Source organism: Corvus kubaryi, unplaced genomic scaffold, assembly GCF_017639235.1.
Source record: "Corvus kubaryi isolate FWS band 111438036 unplaced genomic scaffold, C.kubaryi_AGA036_p1.0 37341, whole genome shotgun sequence".
NCBI lineage: Eukaryota > Metazoa > Chordata > Aves > Passeriformes > Corvidae > Corvus > Corvus kubaryi.
In genome coordinates, this window is record NW_024581112.1 from 4940849 (window position 1) to 4960740 (window position 19892).

At 39.4% G+C, this 19892-nt stretch overlaps 2 protein-coding genes across 5 annotated transcripts in view; one reads left to right on the top strand and one right to left on the bottom strand.

Annotated features, from left to right (window-relative positions):
* Positions 1 to 19892, top strand: part of CMSS1 (cms1 ribosomal small subunit homolog) — a 225595-nt gene that overhangs the window by 90886 nt on the left and 114817 nt on the right. Inside the window, exon 1 of one of the 3 annotated variants that reach the window (XM_042031686.1) lies at positions 3655 to 3787. The exons of the other annotated variants lie outside the window; for them this stretch is intronic. Within the exon in view, the coding sequence (XP_041887620.1) occupies positions 3769 to 3787 (19 nt within the window). The 5' untranslated portion in view covers positions 3655 to 3768. Of the gene's footprint in view, positions 1 to 3654; positions 3788 to 19892 lie in introns of those variants that run through there. 3 annotated transcript variants of the gene reach the window in all.
* FILIP1L (filamin A interacting protein 1 like) overlaps positions 1 to 19892 on the bottom strand; it is a 189372-nt gene that overhangs the window by 88229 nt on the left and 81251 nt on the right. For both annotated transcript variants that reach the window (XM_042031672.1, XM_042031673.1), the window contains exon 3: positions 14120 to 14209. The gene's annotated coding sequence lies outside the window, so the exon portion shown is untranslated. The remainder of the gene's footprint in view (positions 1 to 14119; positions 14210 to 19892) is intronic.

The following is a 19892-nucleotide window of genomic DNA, read 5'->3' on the forward strand; positions in this document are numbered from 1 at the left end:
CAAAAGCAACTATTTCTGTCTTCCTAAAAATACAGGTGAGGTTATTGCCCATACTTCTTTTGCTGCCCTCAGCAGACTTGATGCAGCCAAAATACCATCGTTGTGTGATAATTCTATAAATATTTCAAGATAAGTTTTGTGATAGCACGTTTAAAAAAAAATTTTAAATCCTGTTTTTATAGTATTCCCTCGCACTTCCCAAAACTTTCTATCACTGTCAAAATGGGAATATTTAATGTTCAGTTTTAATCATCTAAGCAGGATTTAATGACTATAAATTGAATATTTTTCTTCCTATGTTTTTTAGCAGCATGACAGATCTTCTCATTTTAGAAGTATTTCTCAAAATAATAAGATGCAAAACCTGAATATAACTAAGAGAAGCCTGTAAGAATAAAAGGCAAAAGAAGTTTACTCAGCCCAGTGCCGTTTTTACATCTCTGACTTCAGTGATTAACTTTCCCTACACATACACAGTTGCACATACCAACACCATTTCAGTGGTGTTTACTGTAATAAGGTCCTGCCTTTCTGATGGAAGGTACATTTTCTCTGGCAAGGTGCCTGTGACAGTCATTTTCTGTGCCCTTCAACATGCTGGTAATGTGGTACAAGGTCACTTTGAAAAGCAGCCTATAATCACAATTCTACAAAAATAATCTAACTGAAGAAATACAACCTTACGATGTTGCTAGCTCTAACAGCTGTGAGCAAAAGAAAAGGAAGAAACCAGTGGTATTTCTTGTATTTCAGTGTGCATGTGTGTGTCTTCATACACGCATATGACATTTGAAATAATGTATTTGTGTACCAAGAGTGTATCTATGTAATGCTCTTGTGCTTGGTGCTCACAGCAAATACAAAATAAGTATTCTTTATAAGATACTTTCATCAAAAGCGCAGTAGAAGTCCACAAAGTTTTGAAGTATCTTGCTTTTGTTTTCAATGAAAATGTATGGTTAGTAAGCAAGGATTATCTGGGATATGTTATCTAGTGTAAGTTAATTTGTTACCCCACACTAATTGGTCTGGGTATCTGAGACCCAAACTTCTTAACCCTTGCAGCCATCTCCATTTCCAGTTAATTCATGGGTTTTTTTGTCTGCTTGCTGTTTCTGTGGAGTTCCCTACATCCGTGAGTTGTGAAATAGGCAGCAAGAGGCCACAGTGAGAACTACAGAATAAAAATGTACACCTTCAAAGTTGCATATATGTATTAATTTTCTTCAAGGGTATTTTTGAGAAGCATAGATTTGTTGAGACGTTTGTGTGGGAGCGTTCACCTCAGTGTTGCTTTTCTCCACACATGAAAATAAACCACAGACTTTTAAATATCCTGAAAAAAAATTCTTCAAAGACAGATCAAAGGTCTTTACTAATGTCTGAGGAAGCTGCCTCTCTTGTGAACTCATGTCTATGGAGAGCTGGTTAAGACAATCAAGATTATTATTCCATTGATTTGATCATTTACAGCCTGCTCTGAGAGGTGCCTTGTTTGGAGAAGGAGGAGGTGGGGAATCCACAGATGCTCCTAATTTTACCAAGAAAGTAATGAATAAAATAACTTTTTAAAACCAAATCTGTTGACTTTTTCCCCCACTATGCTCTGTGGGTTGCTCTGCTTCAAATGATTGTCTTAAACAGTGCATGTACAAGAGTTTTGTGTAAGAATGAGTCAATTGACATTTTTTTCTTTTTATCAATTTTATCTGCTTTTGTGGCTGTTGAGTGGTGTGAAATGTCCAGGTATGACTTTCACATCACAGAAATTTTACATCTTTGTTTGTTTCTTTGTTTTTGTTTCATTTTTGTTTGTTTGTTTTGGGGGCTTGTTTTTTGCTTCTTGGTTTTGCTTTGATTTGTCCAAAACTCTCTATCTCATTTTACATAAAAGCAACACAGAACACATATGAGCTAAGCTTTGAAAGTTTGTGAACTTCTCCCTATGCTGGAATTCCCCACCTTTAGACAGCATTCAGGAAAATAAATTGATTTTTATTCTTTAAGGCCTGGGTTTCCTTTCTTATCTATTTCTTATGTCTGTTTGCTTCATGAACTTCATCTTTTATCATTCAGACCAGTTCTCTATAGGCTCTCTGATAGCAGAGAGCTCTTGACTCTTAGAAGCTGTTGAAAATATTGTTTCTCTTTTGAAGCATTTTACTGGTTTTGTCACGCTGCCACAAAGCATCTGCGGGTGCTAGGTAGGACTTCAGGCTTGTATGTAAACCTAGGGTTTCCAAGTTGGTGGGTTAGGGGTTTTTTTGTTTGTTGTTGTTTTGAGCCAAACTTTTTAATTACCATCTCCATCAATGACTGTGTTCTACTGCTATCTAGAAATTGGACAATAATCTTATGTTGGTTTATGTGGTCATAAATGAAATAATTCAGGTTTGGTTTTTTGTAGATGTTGGGCTTTTCTTTTAGCTGTGGACTGGAATTTTCTTGTCTATCCTAAGTTTTGATCTTCATTACATTCTGTGATTTGGTACTTTGGAGCAATACTGAGGTTTTCTTTGTAGTCTGTAATACAAAACCAGTGTGATACTGTTTTATTTTCTCCTTGCTCACTTTTCTCATTCATGATAATACCTCAGTAGGTAACAGCAGGCTAACATCTTTTTGTCTGACTGGGATAATCCTTAGTTGTGCAAAAAATTGGCTCTGGCATTTTCCTCTTCCAGCTGCAGCTACAAAATTACAACACATGCATGGCCATGGAAGATTCCTCAACTCATTCCCCATGTTCACATCCTCCATATTTAATATTCAAGAGGAAAATTTGGATAAATATCTAAAATATTTTTCTCAGGAGTTTAATGAAAAGAATATCTCTCTCAGATCTCAAATCTGCTCACTTCTCTTTGCAAATTAGACCTTATTGTCTATGGAACAGAGGGTTTAGGTTTGGGGTTTTGGTGAGGAGAAGGGATGAATGGCAGGAGTTCCCTCCTCACCTCTGAGCCAGGTGTGCTGACTGGCACTGCCCTGTATCCTGCTTATCCAACTCCATAGGACTCTTGTGATGCCTGTGGACAAGTTGCAGGATTTTGGTAAGAGTGCCCTGGGATCACAAGGTGCTCCTAAGAAATTTTGAAGACATTAATTTCTAGGCTTTGGTGCAAGTGGAAATCAGTGTTGTGTATTTCTGCTTTTTGTTGTTTTGGAGTCTTTTTCTTTTGTTTTCTTTGTCTCTTTTTATTCTTTTGTCTTGTTCTCATTAACCTCTAGTTTTACCTGTTGATGTTATGTCAGGAGGATATTTTAAATTATCTACTACATGTTCACCTCCGTACAAATGAACACACAGGAAATATGAGCTGTCCTGTAGATTCTCAAGTCAGCTTTGTAGTTCATTTTTAGTTTTTGAGGATTTTTTTTCATTAAAATTGACTACTGCCTTAAGTAAGTGAAAGCAAAATTACAACTTTCAGAAGTGGCTTATATTTTTTTTATATTGTTCATATTAATTAGTGACTGTGGCTATATGTGTCTGCCAGGAAAATGTGAAAAGCACAGAATTTTAAAAGTAACTGTACACAGTGAAATCAATTTTTGTATGTTTTCACATTACATGTTTTACTAGCCACGACATTCCTTATTATTTATTATAACTTCTTACAGTATTCCCATAGGAATATGCCCTGCTCTGATGACGCAACTTTGGAAAATGCAATAAAAAAAGCACTGGAAACCTCAGCTTTCTAACAGGAAGTTTCTTGTAAGCAGCGAAGTTAAAATGCCTCCTCCCAGTCAAAAGGAAGTCGGATGGAGGTCAGTGAGCCAGGTAAATGTCCCTCCTCTCTGTCACTAGCTGTGCTTTCTTCCTGTTTTTCCCCCATGTTGGAAGTTTGGTCTTGAGGCCATCAGCTGTGTTTTGGCATAGGGCAGGGAGAGAAAACCCATATATTCCTTTCATTGCTGCATAATGACCCCACAGTGAGGTTCAGATGTAAAGGCAAAAGTGTTGATTTGCGGCTGCAGCTGTGACTTCATCCTGGTTTTGATGATAGTGTAGCCGAGTCCCTGGGGCAAGGGCAAGGTGTGCTTGAGAGGTGGCATAGAGCACATACTGTTCTTTGTTCCTCTGGTTTTCCACTTGTTCAAGTAAAATGTCTCTGGCCAGCTGCTAGCCCAGTGGCTAGTGAGAGTTGAGGAAACAGCTTTTGCAGATCTAAATGAGAGCATCTTTGAATATTTTGCAAGAGTCTGATGTTCAGAGAGGTCCTAAGGGAACACCAAGGTCTGGATGCCTTCTTCCTCATCCCCACCCCTCTAAAGGCCTCTCTGAAAAGCCCACTTGAAACACCTGTTTATTCTTTTGGAAGAATGGTACTTAAAATGAAAGCAGAATCTTTGTATTGCCCATCTTAACTGCTTGGCAGCAGTTGTCCTACATTTTGGTGTGGCTTTGTTACATGTGTGCTGGTGCTGGAGACTTGCAGAAAGCTTGTCCACCTGCCTCTGATGGCCTGTGACCAACAGGGTGGAACTAGGCAGAAGCAAGGTGGAATCCAAAGGACACAGTAGGGACCCTTTTGCTGCCTGTGTTCAGCCCTGCAAATAACGAGATCATCAGGAAGGAACTGCTCCCTGAGCAGCAGTTATCATAAATGGGGTGATCTGCCAGGAGAGCCCCACTGAAATTGCTTTTTTGGTCTTGGTGGAAATTATATTATATTCCTACTGGTGTTTTCCTGGCAGCCTACAGTTTTTTAGGTGTGTTGAGGAGGGCATGAACAGATGACTCCAAATGTTTGCATTTAACATGCAAGTCCTTCCTAGCGAAGCAATGAGTCATATCCTGCAAGCACAGACAGCTTCCTTAGCTTGCTGCTTAGCAGGGCTTCACCAAAATTATTTTATCAGAAGCTAATATTTAGCTCCTGAGAGCATCATGCCTCTTCTGCATATAAATAGTGCTAATTTGTTATACAGTAAACCCCTGAGTTAATGTCACTTCTGACAGTACCTGTGCACCTCATCATCTGAAGGTCCAGACATGTCTCCTGTAGCTATAGTATATATGCATATATGGAAAAGGTACTGCCTGGTCAAACTTCTGACTTGTAAGTTTGTTTGTGAACATTTGCTTAGCATGAAAAAAAACAAGATGAATTCCAAAGTGGACACTCCTTCCCCCTTTTACTTACTGGGTGGTTGTAAAGGAGTCATTTTAATGCACAGCAGGTGTGTGCATGTAGTCATCATATGTTCCCATGCATTAACAGTATTGACTAGTTCTTTCTCTAAAAGGATAATTTTTCTTAGTTCTCTGTTCAAATCAGTTCTGTTTGAGCGAATAAGTATTTTAAAAGTGTTAACAGTAGAGTGGATTTACCTTAAGATGATACACAGCCTTGACTAGCTAGATGTTCCTGTATGTGCAAGCAGTACTATTTGAGGAACAATCACTGATCATATTCATTCTCTGACACCAAAATTTAAGTTAAATGTCCAGAGGTAAAATAAAGGTAAGGCTTTTAAAGGAAAGGCCAGAGAATCTGTCGTGTATCATTTAAAACAAAATACTGAGTGCACATGGTGGGATTCTGCAAGCTTTCTTTGTGCTGATAGGCCCATAAAGGTCTGTGGGACTACATGTAAAGATTGGGTTACAGGGTTAGGGACGGTATTTTGTGACTCCTACTGCTCGTCTAACTCTGAGTACATGTATTTACCTTTAAGTATAGTCTGGACAGTCTCAAAACGTAGCTTGTTAAAGGTCTCTTGTTAACACAAGTATATTTATTAATTAAGGAACAAATGTAGAGACATTAAGATGTTTAATTTAAGGTTTAGTCATTTTTTTGCCACACAGCCTTAAAAAAGAAGAATATGAGAAAAAAAAAAACCAACACACACACACACAAAAGCCCCCCACATGAACCAAAAATAACCCCACCAAAGAACCACCATCATCACAAAAAAAACCCCCATAACAACCACCAAACCATAGAATTTACTGGGGTAAGAGAGGGGAACGTATATTCCTAACTGAGAAGTAAAACTGACTGTGGTGATCGGTTTACCCATTGCTTTTCCTATCCCATATTGTTCCACCCTCTCCCCCATTTTCCCCTGCCCCTAGCCCTGGCCATTCCCTGGGCTCTCCCTATTGGTTCCTGTACCCCAACCCCGCCTATGTACCGCCCCTGTGATCTGACAAAACCCCTCTGTGCCTGGATCACGAGGTCTCTGCCTCTGGGGGGTCTCAGGGACAAGATGTCACTATTAAAAGTCCTCTGAAAGCCTCATGGAGGGACCCTTCTCGCCTCCCTCGCCGTCACTGGGTTGTAGAGCTGATAGCTAGCCAGAGCAAGAGTACAGAGCCGTCCAAAAAGGACTACGGGAGGACAGAATGGCTGCCCTGCCCTAAGAAGCCCCGCTGAGCTCCCAGGGAAAGCTGCAGCTTGCTAAACTAAACCTAGCACTACAACAACTGACTGTCCAGAGGAAAAAATATGGAAGAAATGCATATGTATGATAAATACAACGTAGATTGTGGCTTAAATACAACGTAGATTGTGGCTTTTAACACTGGCCTTAATAATGTCAGGAATACTGTTCATCATTGTTCTCTTTTTTTGCATGAGCTTAAGACAGATAATGTAGGTTTATCCTCAGAGCATTTACATAGTGAGATTGTTTAGGTCACAGTTTCAGCTTCATGCAAATGCGAGTGGCACAGCTGAAATGTACCCATCTCTTTAACATTAGTGATTCCTTTAAAATGTATGTGGTGACAGGCAAAGGCTTCAACAGTAAATAGTAGGGCTTCTTGTTTCAGAAAATAGAATTACATTGGAGTAAGTTGCTCTTCTATGCGTTAAGTAAAATCCAGTCATTTTTGGATAAAATGGAAGTAGCCTTTTGGAAATGCATATTCTAGATTTAGTTTTGCTTTATTTGAACGTGATATATACAACTTCTTAAAGTCCTGCTAGGTCTGAGACAGGGTTCCTAAATGCTAATTAGTAAAATTAACAAGAGTGATCATTCAGAAACCTGATTACCTTACTGCATCTGCATTGTGCCTTTCAAAACGAAGTTATTGCTAAGGGGATATTGCAACGGACTGCGTTTCTTTGGGATCTGAACAATGAAGAAGCCTTATAGCAAATTCTTGTTCTTGTGGTGCTCTTCAAATGTCTGTTAAGCCAGTGTTATCCCAACTGATATCCTTTATGTTCTGTGATCAACAGAGGTGGTCAGAGATGTGGGGCTTTAAGAATCTAGACTAGGTACAATTCAGTTTAACAAGAAGAACTTGATCCTAAATGATTACTATTGTTCAGGGCCTGTAAAAATAGTTTGGAGGCTTAGTCACTACTACAGTAATAAATGTAGTGAGCAAGCTTTGAAAAAAATATTAAGACCAGTATCCCGTGAAGCTATACAGGCCACCTGTGCAAGACGTAACCCTGTGGAGATTTAAGGCTGCCTTCCCAAAGGGCCTGTACGATACTTGAAAGGCACAGCTTTGTTGAATTTGCAGCTGCATGGTCAGGTATGGGCTCTGATCATCTGCTCCCTGGCCTGGCAGGTCCAGCAAAGGCAGGGTTTGGCCACTGTCCAGCTGCTGGAGCAGTGATGTTTGCCAGCCCTGCTCTGAGGGGTCCCATGTGTCCCTGCCGTGCTCCCTGCCCTGGCTGCCTCCGGGTTTGCTGCTGTGCCCTGGAGCACAGAGCACCTCTGCACCTGCTGACCTTGGCACTGGGGACAGACTGGGTGGCCTGGGAGGATGAAGGGGCAGAAGGGAGGGAGGAAGGAAGCCCTTGACAAAACATGGATGACAGTTTTGGGGAAGTGGCCGTGTCACCAATGTTAGAGTGTCATCTTTGTCTTAGGGAAGCTGTGCATGCAGGGTGAACTGGACAGAGCATCTGGAAGGCTGTGAATAACTCTGTGCCCTACTGTGGGACACAAATAAAGCTCATATGTCTTTACATATATAAAATTACCTGTCTCTAAAACACATTCTACTGTGAGGGATAATTTTAAGGGCTGAGACCATGACATGTAAAAAAAGGATGATTCTGTGTCCAGAATCAGATCTCTTAATATTAGTGTTTGTGCAGGAAGGTTTTCACACTTGGGCTTCTTGTTCAGTGCAACATACCAGAGTTTGTTTTGCTGAAGAATTAGTGTCAGAATTGTAGCAGGAAAATTATGAAAATAGATGGCTTATCAGCCTATTTAATTAGTTACTTCTATCTCTAAGAAAAAGTCCTGAGGCAGTTATTAGCAACTGATACTCAGCAAAGAGGTCTTGTGGGGGATCCCTTGTCATTGTTCTGGGAGTACTTCATCTTAGTCTCTAGCACTGCTCAGAAACCAGAGAGCTTTAACACAGCAGGTAAACTAAACCAGAAGGCATCATAATGCCTTTGTGCAAATATATTTTGGGTATGGGATGTAGTTGATTCCCTATCTTCATAAAATGTAAAGTAGCACCAGACTGCCTATACCCTTATCTCGTAGGACAAGCAGACCATGACTGCACAAATGGGAAAGAAAATGTGTAAGACGCATGTGATTTAGGACTCAGATATCCTGAGCAGTACACATGAAGTAATGGGAATAGTTATTTGCTCATAGCATGATGATGGGGATCTCTCAGTGGATCAGTCTGACAGAGAATTGAAACAAAGTGGAGTACTTTGATGTACAGCATTTAGCTAAACCACTGGGGTGAGTGCCACAGGATACAGCTGAGGCCAGAGGTGTCAGTTCATTCAGTGAGGATGTTCACAGAGGAACAGTTTGGTTGTGGTAGTTTAGCATGATGTTCTGAAGGCAGCCTAAATCCTTAAGTGACAGGTGAGGGCATGCTAGGAGAAGGATCACTCCCATTACTGTCTTTGTGCAAACATCTGCTTTTGGCCACTGTCAGAAAGGTTTTTGAACTAGATCAGCCTCTGGCTTTCCTGATGCATTTTTCCTGTAGCACAGGTGAGACTCTAGACTATTAGTTCTCCAGCACCTTTTAAAGCTAGGTAGTAAAATACATTTTGTATCAATCCACTAATTATTTACAGTAGGGACTTAGGCTAACTTTGCCCATGCAATACTTTATACACCAGAAGTTAACTGCTGTCACGAGTTGTTATTTCCATTGAGAAGAGTGATTCATCTTTCCATGAGTAGTCAACAGATCTCTCAGTGGGAATCAAATTTTCATTCATGTCACCATTCTGTAGGAGAAAATACATATGGAAACAGGATACTGTGTTTGGATACATGTGTTTTCTGTTGAACTGGGTTGTCTAAGAACTTTTGTCTCAAGTGTTTTGAGTAAATTTAATATTTAATTGTCCATGGTTAGCTTCAGAATGGTAGTTTTGAAGGAAAAGGCTTACTCTTACAGAAACAGGTACACTTCAGTATAGCTTCTGAAATGTGCCTCAGTCCTGATTAGGAAAACCAGCTTTTAGCTGCTATAACTGCTACTGGGGATGGTTTTCCAATCAATGTTTTCCCTGATGTGTGTTTCTGTTGTATTTCTTTCTGGTGAAAATTTGCCTTACCTTTCTTTAATTGCTCATTAGAATGGTCTATTAGTGATGTTACTTACATTGGAAAAGCCTCCTGGGCAAGAGCTAACCATACCAGAGATGCCTACTGCACTACTGTAGCTGTGAAAATTTGGACAGAATGATCATTTGGAGAACACAATTTCAGGATCTATAAATCCAGCATATCACAAGTTACCTTTCACTTTGCTTGTGTCCCTGTGTTGAATTTTTTGTTTTTATCTTTTTGCTTCAGCTGTCTTTTTAATACTCAGTATACAGACTTAGTAGGGGAATGGAATGGAATTTGGAAATATCTGAAGTACAAATATCACAGTTTTACAACGAGAATAAATATGCTACTGAACAGCATCTGTATAAAGTTGGGGTAACAGTGTACATATTTTCAAGTATTGTATTTCTTGTGAAGACATGTCTGTGAAGGTTAAATCAAAGGGCAGCTTTTTGAGAGGGCTTTGAAACTGTGCCCCATGACAGGATACGGGATTTTGATCTATTGAGTTTTAAGAACTAAATTTAAAAACAGTATTTGTCCCCAGTCCTAGTCTTGAGGAGTCAGGACGTTGGCATCCTTAAAATGATTTTCACAACACAAGCCCAAGTGCAGGAGAATCAGTTTTCCAAGTGCAGGGTCCTAAGCTTTGTGCAACCACAGGAGTGATGACAGTCAGAGGAACACTGTGAGAATGTTATCAATCATCATTTTCTTTTGGTGCTTCCTGCAGCACACTATGGTTCAGGCAATGATTGTGGTAAGAGGCTTTTAAATTGATATAAAGACCAAGTTGATTTGACATGTTTTTTAACCAAGTGTTTATTAGTTGAAATAATCTTGGGTGTTTTTTGGCATAGTTTATGTTTGAGTGGGAACTTGAATCATTGTCAGAAGTCTGTGTATATTTGAGCATGTTAAGCTGAAGTTACCAAATGGAACTGTGGGAGGCTTTTGGCTTGTGTTTGTGGAGTATAAACCAAAGCTCCTACCTTGCTGCCTCAAGAGCCACAAAAATGTTAACAGAAGTCAGAGATGCAAGAAAAAATGTATTCCATATAGCCTGTCTACTTGCCAGTACTAGCTTTTTTCTTGGGTTACTTTCCACTATTTTTTTTCCATCTAGTTTAAGGTATCACAAGGGATGAGACTTCCTCTGCATTCCCATGGAAATTATTTTGCAGTCCTCATAAGACTTTGTGAAATTTTTTTTCCTTATTTATATTTCCTGGTTCTTATATTTCCAGAGCAGAATCTGCACCAACTGTCAGGGGTTGCTTTCCTGTTAGCTTCGGCAAAATGATTCAGGCTTCCTTCTTGCTCCTGTCTGCTTTTGTTCAACTGAGTGAACCAGTGAACATTCACATGCCTCAAACTACAAGTCTTTTAGGATAGGTGATACTTTGCTGACGGCTGTGAACCTTTTAAATCAACCTGCACGTATCAGGTGAAGCAGCTGGAGCTCTTAGAGTTTCTTTTATTGCATTTTCTTTTGTGCGTCTCAGACTGGGTTTTCACACAAAGTCTTCCTAACTGGTTTCCCATGTTTTCCTCTCTTCTATCCCTCTCCCCTTTAACGCTAAGGTACTTGTGCATTAAGCCTCACTAGGCTGATGGAAAGGCCAATTACAGGCACTTAAAGCTAGACTAAGATGAAGTCAACGATTCATCAGTAAGCAAAAGCTAAAATTAATCATGTAACCTGCATGTAAGATTGGGCACTTTGTCCCCATTTCATCAAGATAATACGTCCCTAAAGAACACGTCGCTTGTATTTAGACAGTTAGGTGCCCAAGACAAACTAATTTGAATTGTTGTACGAGTCTGCAGGAACATGTGAGCTTTTGCAATTGTTTCAAACCCCAAAATATTTCTGGTCTATTGTAATTTAATTGGTTCTCTCCATTTTATCTTTTGATAATGCATAATAACATTAAATACATATTTACTCTAATTATTGTAACTAAATTCATCAGGAACTGTTGTGATAGGACACGGAATTCATTTGAATTCATTTGATTAATGAGCCAGGTGAAGTGATTGGAAATTGCTTACTTCTCCATTCTGTCTTTGTGTTTTGCTTGTTTTGCTGAGCTAATTTCTTGTGTGTTGACTGGCTTCCCAGCTTTTAAAAAGCTTGAGCTACTGTACACAATGAGGTGCACAGTGGCAGCTGCTTCTTGAAAAGTTGCCATTTGGAAGGAAGCACAGAGGTTGTCCTGCAGACCTGCATGCACATGCAAAACATACATTACATGTGGATACGCCCTGCCTCAGGTGGGAACAGAAGCTGCCAAAGGCATACAGACTTTTGTAACACAGGATCAGTTTTGTGAAAGATTTGGTTTTAAATCTTTTTCTTCCCCCAAGCTGAGTTTTTAAATGCTTTCTTAGATCTGTTGTGCATTCTGATGTGTTACACAGTCTGATAACAGATGAGCAGTTTTGCTTGCTGCCAAAACCCTGCAAAGTGTGAGCAGTATGGAGCCTAGGGAGGAATGCTGGTCTTTTAAAACTACGCCAACCTTAATATTGTAACTAAATTATGGTTTAAATCACAAAGTCATCTCAGTATTCTTAGAAGATGCAAACTAGGATCACTGTACATAAAGGGGGAAGATGTGTGCAACACCTGTAAATACACAGTGAAAAAGGAAAGTAAGAAGCTGTGGATATCATTCGTATCAGGATATTTGTGCTGCATGATCACGGTCTCTCACCAATTTCATAGCTGAGCATTTTTAAAACATACACTCCTAGTTGCTGTTCTCTCAGAGCCTTTTCTGGTGCCTGAATTGGAAAGACTGTGGTGTGGCATAGAACTGTTCTTGTCTCCTCCACAGCTCTTTCAAAATGTGTCGAAAAGCAACAAAGCAGAGAAGCTTAGGTTTGGTGATGCACTAAGTTTGTGTCATCTTAAAGCTGCTCAAAAGGAAACCCTGGCCAGTGCAATTCAGTAAACTGATTGCAAGTCAATTTACACCAGGAGTGGAACTTAAAAATAATTAAACACATTAACTTTTATACAAGTAAAGCTTGTATGCCAGATACCATTAGCCTGCATCTTTGTGGCTCTGTCTGCCCTCCCACAGCCAGTATAACATGGGTGCAGGTTTTGGCTTGTTTAATGGAAATATGGGCATGATTGATACAGATCAAATTTTTGCTACTGAAAGATTCATTCATGCACTGAGCTCATGCTAGTGATTGTGTGAATGGTGCTTCCTAAACAACTTTAAAAGGTTTCTGACAGTCAGCCTGACCTGAGACAGCTAGTTTTGAAACGTCAGGAAGTTTTGTGAGGGTATTGGGGATGGAAGTTTGTTGTGTCATCCTGTAACGAAGTTCTGTGCAAATTCAGAGTACTCTTTGCTGCTTATACAGTTCTAGTGCAGCTTTATTGGTCCTACTGAGCAAATGTACAGTTTTATTTGCTGAGAGTCAGCCAAGTGGGCCTCTGTGGGAGAATGCTGATGAACGTGGCTATTTTAAACCTGGGTGTCTCTCTGCTGTTTTTCAAGCACAATGTGTCTCTTTTTTCTGCATATATCATGTTGTCTTGCCCCCCCATCCCTGATTTGGCCTGGCTGCCACAAAGGTGGTAACACTTCTCAAGTTTTCATTGCATGCTCTCTTCATGATCTTGCTAATTTTTGCTCACCTGAAAAGCTCAGTCTTTTAGTTCTGTCTGTTAAGCCCTTTGAGACTGTTCAGCACCCTGAACAGTCATTATTCTTCCAGTATTCCTGCAAGACTGCAATGTCTGTTTTGGTGAGGCAGTTAAGGAGTTAAAGGCTTGTGGAGTTTCAAAGAAATGCCGGACAGCTGCTGTAAAGTATCGCTACAAATCCTAGCTGACCTCATTCTTGTCAGACAACAGTGATAATATCCAAAAACGGGTGCAAGACAGGAAGTGTTTCAGAAAGGTATGTGTTTCATGCAAAGACATCAGAAATGTGCTTTCTCCCAGGGCCACTTAGCATAAGATCCATATTAATTTAAATGAAACAGTGAAATTCCAGCATATGTTTACAGAAATATCATTTCAGTCCAGAAAAAACATTGCTTGTTGCTCTAGTGTATAAATGGCAAAAGCAGTTGAGGTAACCACCGTATGTATTTAATATAATGATATTGCTGGCTATATGAACCTACTTTTTAAACATATGGAGGCTTCGCATAGTTTCTGATAGGTTTGTTTACTATTTTAAGGGGTATCTTTGACTTGAGAAAGTGGCAAAGGAAGACTACAAATCTACTTACATTTTCCCATTTACCTTATACTCAAAGACTGATTTGATATCTAATGAGCTTTTCACTAATTTAATCAACTGAGTTCCTTAGTAAGCAGAACAAAATCTCATTTTCCCCCTAATGCATTCTCTAACTTAGAATGTAAAAGAATTGGCTTTTGAAAGACTTAACATTTTTTACTAGTCAATCTACCAAGTTATCTGCAAATAGTGTCCTGTATGTACAGGTTCCCATTATTTTCATTGTACTCAAAAGTTCAGACATGAGAAAGCTTATATTTTATTTATATTTTTCAGTAGTAACCACGTAAAAGCATGCAAATAAAAATAATTCCTACCAGATCAGAGCTCTTCTACGGATAGGTAGCGATATTTTCCCTAAATTTCCTCTTCGTTGTCTCCAGAATTGTGCCTCTTATAGTATGAATCTGTAGTAAAAATCAAACGTAAATGATATTTTTTAAACAAGCATATGTAAATATTGGCTGAGAGATTTCTTTAGATTGCAGAGGTCCCTATTTCAACATTAGCTTGATAAATTTTTATAAAATAATTTATTAAGAGTTAGACTAGCTCCAGTAAAGATTCTACCATTTAAAAAGGCACACATGAATAATATGATTAACTGTAATGAAATCTAGCAGATGCCTGTAGGAATATTAAAGCACTGCTATTTAGCCTCTGCTCTTTGTTTCATTTAAAAACATGTTTCTTCTGTACTTCTTTTCCTGTCTTCTTCTATAGTTTAATAAATATTCATTTATGTTGGTAGGGAATGAACAAATTCTATCTGCTGGAACTTATGTAGTAATTTCCTCTTTGGAAATTCACCTGTTCGTGAAGCTGGGTCGCTGATCTTGAAGGGCCCTTTGAAAAGTGTAGCTCAGAGCCAGGGATCATGGGGATGCTGAATGGTATAATAGTACAGGTTGGGCTTTTTTATGGAGATGTGACCTAGGACCTCAGGGGAGGTGCATGAGGAGATCAAGGCAGGCTAGTGGAGAGAAGACCTGAGTGCAGCTGAACTCAGCCCTGCTACATGCCGAGGAATGAAACAAATATGACCTGTGTTTTTAGAAGATGATCCAAGGATGTAACAGAAAAGAAAGGAAAGGAAAATGGGATTGTTTGGATGCAGGAAGGCATGTTTTTTGTTATTTGCTGGTAGCAACTCGTTTAGTATACACACACAGTTGTTTCAAACTGAATTATATTTTAGATTTGTCTGCTGTTTCTGGAAGTTATTGCCAAGAGTGAAAAACCGCACAATACATTTCTAGTATTAAACCATCTATTACTGATGGGTAATGACAGAGTAGAGGGAGAAGGCACCAGTTAGTCTGGGTTAGCTCATGTGGTCTGGATAACTCTTTCTTGAACCCTTAGATTTCTAAAGTTCTCCTGAGCTATGTTGATTTCCCACTGCTTTCTGCATGTGATGAATTGTCTCCATGTCGATGTCAGGTAATCTCAAGTATTCCTGTGATAATCTTCCTGAAACTTTTTCAGGTTATGTGCCTTCTGATCACTTTTCTAGTGGCTATTTTAATAAGATAACAAATACCAGAAAGGCTGCAATAACACCTCTTAACAAAAGAAGTATGTTTGAGTTTTTAAAACTACAGATGGCCTATGTTGTCACTTACATTTTACTTATCTTTGCTTTTAAATGCTACAGGCACAAAATTTTGGATCTGTAGTGGCTTTCTTGTTTAAATTCTGTATTTTTGATGGTGAAGCAGGGAATTCATTCTCTAAAGTCAAAAGGGCTAACCTTTGGAGAAAGTTTTCGTAATTTCCAAACAGTTACTGATTCAAACACGGGAGGGAGATAAAACCAGAATCCTGTTTTACTAATTGTTGGTTAAAACAGAAAACTTTTTGTGAGATGCAGTGTAAATATTCACCTTACAAAATCATCTAGTGATGCAAGATATGAGAAATGATGTCAATCCATCAGTCTGTCTCCTTGGCTTTTTGAGGAGATCTACCACAAGGAACTTAATAAACGTGTTTTCTTGTAACAGTGATGTAAAAAATTTGTTATTTAAGGGTTTTTTGTTTATTTTTCTTCAACATATATTGAGTTGATTTTGACCAGTTAATGTGGTGGCTTTTGTTTCTGTTCAGTTCATAATTCCAGCCAGTTCTGTGGCTGTCCCTTTTTGATCTCAGTGTATTCTGATCTTTCTCCTGCATCTTTAGACATCCAGTTGAAGCATTTACCTCCTTATGAAATGTGTAGAAGGATTTGGCACTTGTCTTCATATTCTGAAAGGAACTAAAACCAGGCTGTTGTGATTGTCTCCATCAAAGGCTCTTCTACGGTGCACACAGAACATCAAGGAATATATTGTCTTACTGCTTAGAAAGCTCTGTTTAAAAATCTGTGGATTTGTTGGTGAAAATAGTAGGATTTCTGAATTGATTTGAAGGGGTTTTTTTTAAATCCAAGGAATTGAGACACTTGTTCAATTCATGTTTTAGCCTTTGTGCTACTGAGCATTTTAAGGTGGATAATTGAGATAAGGCCTGGCATGGATGAGTTAAAGGTGTCGGTTTTGTGAGTAGTTACCTGTGAAACGTAGAAATGCTCAAAATCACAACACCCTGCTCTCTCTTGCATACTTGGAATGACACCTACATATGCATTAATAACCAAGAGGAAATATTAAAGTATTAATAGGGTGCATGAAAGTCCTGATAGTAGCAAGGGAAGGTAGTGTTTCCAAAGAGCAAGGCTGTAGTTTGGGGTGGTTAGACATGCCTTCCTTGAATGAATGGGATAAAATACCTAAGTCACTCCACCGCTGTCACCTCTCTCCACACTTACAGCCTGTTTATGTGCTCTTTGAGTAGCAGTTGTGCAAACTCTCTTGACCGGCATTGTCTTACGGAATTCGTACAATTGCTCCAAGAAAACCATTTGCATTGCACCTGTGGCAGTTTGGTAGGAGTTGCTTGTGCTCTGCTTTGGCTCTCTGCCCTTCTTTCAGAAGGCACCATTTGATTCTTCTGAGCCTGTTTCTGCTCTGCTAAAGGGGGTAGTGATGCTGCCCTGTTTTGGTAAGGCATGCTTCTGATCGAGAGGTGAAAGACCAGATAGAGCCTTCTTTTTACCGATCCCAAGAGAACTTGAATGCAATGCAGTCTCTGAAGGAGATTTAAGGAAATCCCGCTGGGATTTGATTCTGTGTCTGAGTCATTTGAGCTTGTTTTTTGACCCATTAATAAACCCTTGTCACACTACTGCTGTTGCCTTTTGTTATAGTCATTACATTCCTCTGGAGTCTCTGTAGCCATTGTCTGTTTTGTTTCTTTGGTTTTGTTTTCCTTCACTAGGGATAGATTTTTAAGTTGGCAGAAGGCATAAAATTCAGTTCCCACCACCCGAAAACTCTGTGCGTTTGCATGGGGTATATAATAGCCATGCAAGCTCCATTGCACGTTCCCTTTGGGAAAGTGCAGCTTCCAGTCTCCCTCCAGTAGGTTGCAGCCTTAGTGGGCTGGGAGTGTTCCTCCTCCTTGCCTTTCTGCAGCTGGTACTGGAAAAGGAAGCAGTGCCACAGAGGAAGGTATAGGAAAGGCCTCTAAAGACCCAGATATGCGCTGTGGGGTATTCAACTCTGCGGAAAGCTCTTCTTAGCCTTTCGTTTGTGTGCGGAGGCACACACAGGCTCTCCCCATGGGACAGATACCTAATGTATTTGAAAGAGTCTCTGTGAGCTTTGGCTTTCTACTGAGTGTGTGTGGGCCATTTGGAACAGACAGCTTTCTCAGAGGGGACAAAGGTCAGTTTAAAATTTTTAGGTGTACTATGTAATGCAAGCTGTTGGCAGATTTGGAAGATACCCTTGAAATCTTTGTCAAGGAAGAGGCCTTTTGTTTCCAAGAGAAAGTTTTGGATGCAGAGTGGGAAGAGGACTATTTGCTAGATATGTCTGAAATATGTTTGTTTTGAAAGCCACTACTGAATTAGGGGTAAACTGTGAGCCTGGTTTATGTTCCTCAGGGCAGGGGAAGATGGAATCTGTTGTTTATCTGAGTGCAGGTTTTCCCCAGGGTGCTCATATACACTACAGAATATTCATTAAGCTGTTGGCATTGTATCTCTAAATCTTTTCTTTGGTTTCAGGTCTTAAATTAAAAAACACAAGCCAGATACCCCCACTCCTCCCAAAATAAACCTAAGTTGTGAAACTGTCCTTCACGCTTTTGCTGAATGAAGCACAAACACCTACTGTTTTCTGGCAAACCCTGTTTATCAATGTAGACACTCTTCTGAGAGTTGTTTCACAGTCCCGCACAGTCTTTACCTGACCTTCAGAAAGACTGATGACAAAGGGAATAGTTGTAAGGCAGATTACTGCCTATTTCAGATTTGGGGTTATCAGAGTTTTCCAGTACATGACACTGAACAACTACCAGGGAAAAAAAAATATTTTGCTTCTCTCAAGTTACCGTTGGCTTTAAAGTAAGAAGCCAGGAAAGGGACATGCCATTTACATATGTTTAGAAAACCTTCAAAACATCTTGTTTTAAATTTTAATTAAGAGAGTTAGGTCTATTGTCATGGCACTATGGAGAAGCTTTCCAAGCTGGTGTGAGAAGATAAGTGCATTTTCTTTGTTATTTTGCATTCCCTAATATTGTGATATATTGTGCTAGCATTTTAGCTGTACGGTTGGTCATATTTTGTACACTACTTTTAATATTGCCAAAAGGATACCATTAATAATGAGCAGGAACAAAATGGTTAGCTGGTTTTAACTGAGGTGTCATATTTCAGCTATTTCAGCTCAGCTGTTGTAGAGGGTCAAAGACAAAGATGATTTCAATTTCCAGAACTTTGCTCTAAGATGGAAAGTAGACCTGCAGCCCTGTGGTTCAAAGTCACGAAGTTAAGAAATTGATTTGGCAGTTCACAGGATTGTTGCTGAGATAAAATGAGAGCAAAGTGAGGGAAGAAGAAGTGTTCAGTGGGAAGGAAGCATCAAGAAAATAGACAGTCTGCTTAGGAAGACTTAGAAGGAGATGAAGCCATGAGAAACTGAACAAAATATCATCATAAATAGTGGGTTTGCCATACACTTAGAGAGATTTGAGCACACATTTTCTGTGGGTGCTCTTCTGGACATTGCTACTGTGAAATGGCTTTTGTAGACTTGAGTTTTACACAGCTGCTGTTACTACCTGCACACCTTGCATGTTTTGGGTGATAATTTTGTTTGTTTGAAGAAACTAAAGATAATTTCATACTGCCTTCAAGGTAATCTACCGGGTTTTTTATTTGCTTCACAGTGAATGGAAGTGATCTGTCCTTCCTTCAAGCGACCATTACTTTTACAGGATGTTTAAGGTGAAATAGCCATATACAGTAATGTAGATTATGGCCACATTTATCAAAGTGACTGCCGTAAATTTGGACTGAGTAATAATTTTTAAAAGCAATTCTGAAATTTTCCATTTTTCTCTTGCCCCAGTGACTCCCTTTATCCTTTTTATATTTAGTGGAGTAACCAAGATACCTGGCTGAGACATGAATCTTGCCTAACAGTACACTTTGTACTCAATGTACAATTGGTTCACAACTGTACACTATAAAAGATGTTTAAAAACATCTAGACTAACATGGAAATTATGTAACTGTGGTGCAAACTTCAAAAGAAAGCTTGGGGGTTTCCCCCCGCCCGCTTTGCTTTGTTTAGGTACATGTTTGGGCCGGTTTTTTATCCGTGCACTCTTGCAAATCCTTCGTATTTGTACTCTTAAGTAACTGGTTCATCAGAAACTTTTAACGAACTGTGTAATCTCACAGTGGGAAGATACCATTTTTTCGTTTTTTTCCTAGTTTCCATGTTCTTTTAGGGTGTGGTAAAATGAAATTTAGGTTGGTCTTTCCTTTTTTGACCTGCCAAAGTGTTTGTTCTGTTAGCATTGCTCTGCTCCCTGTAAATCAGACATTCTTCTCGGGCTGCGTCAGGTTACTAATGACATGATTAATGCAGGAAGGGTAGAGAAGGATGACGTAGTGGCTCATGCAAAGTTTACCTGAGAATTATCTGTAGCTCTCTACTGTTTAGTGTCTGTGTGAGTCATGGCCTGAAGCTC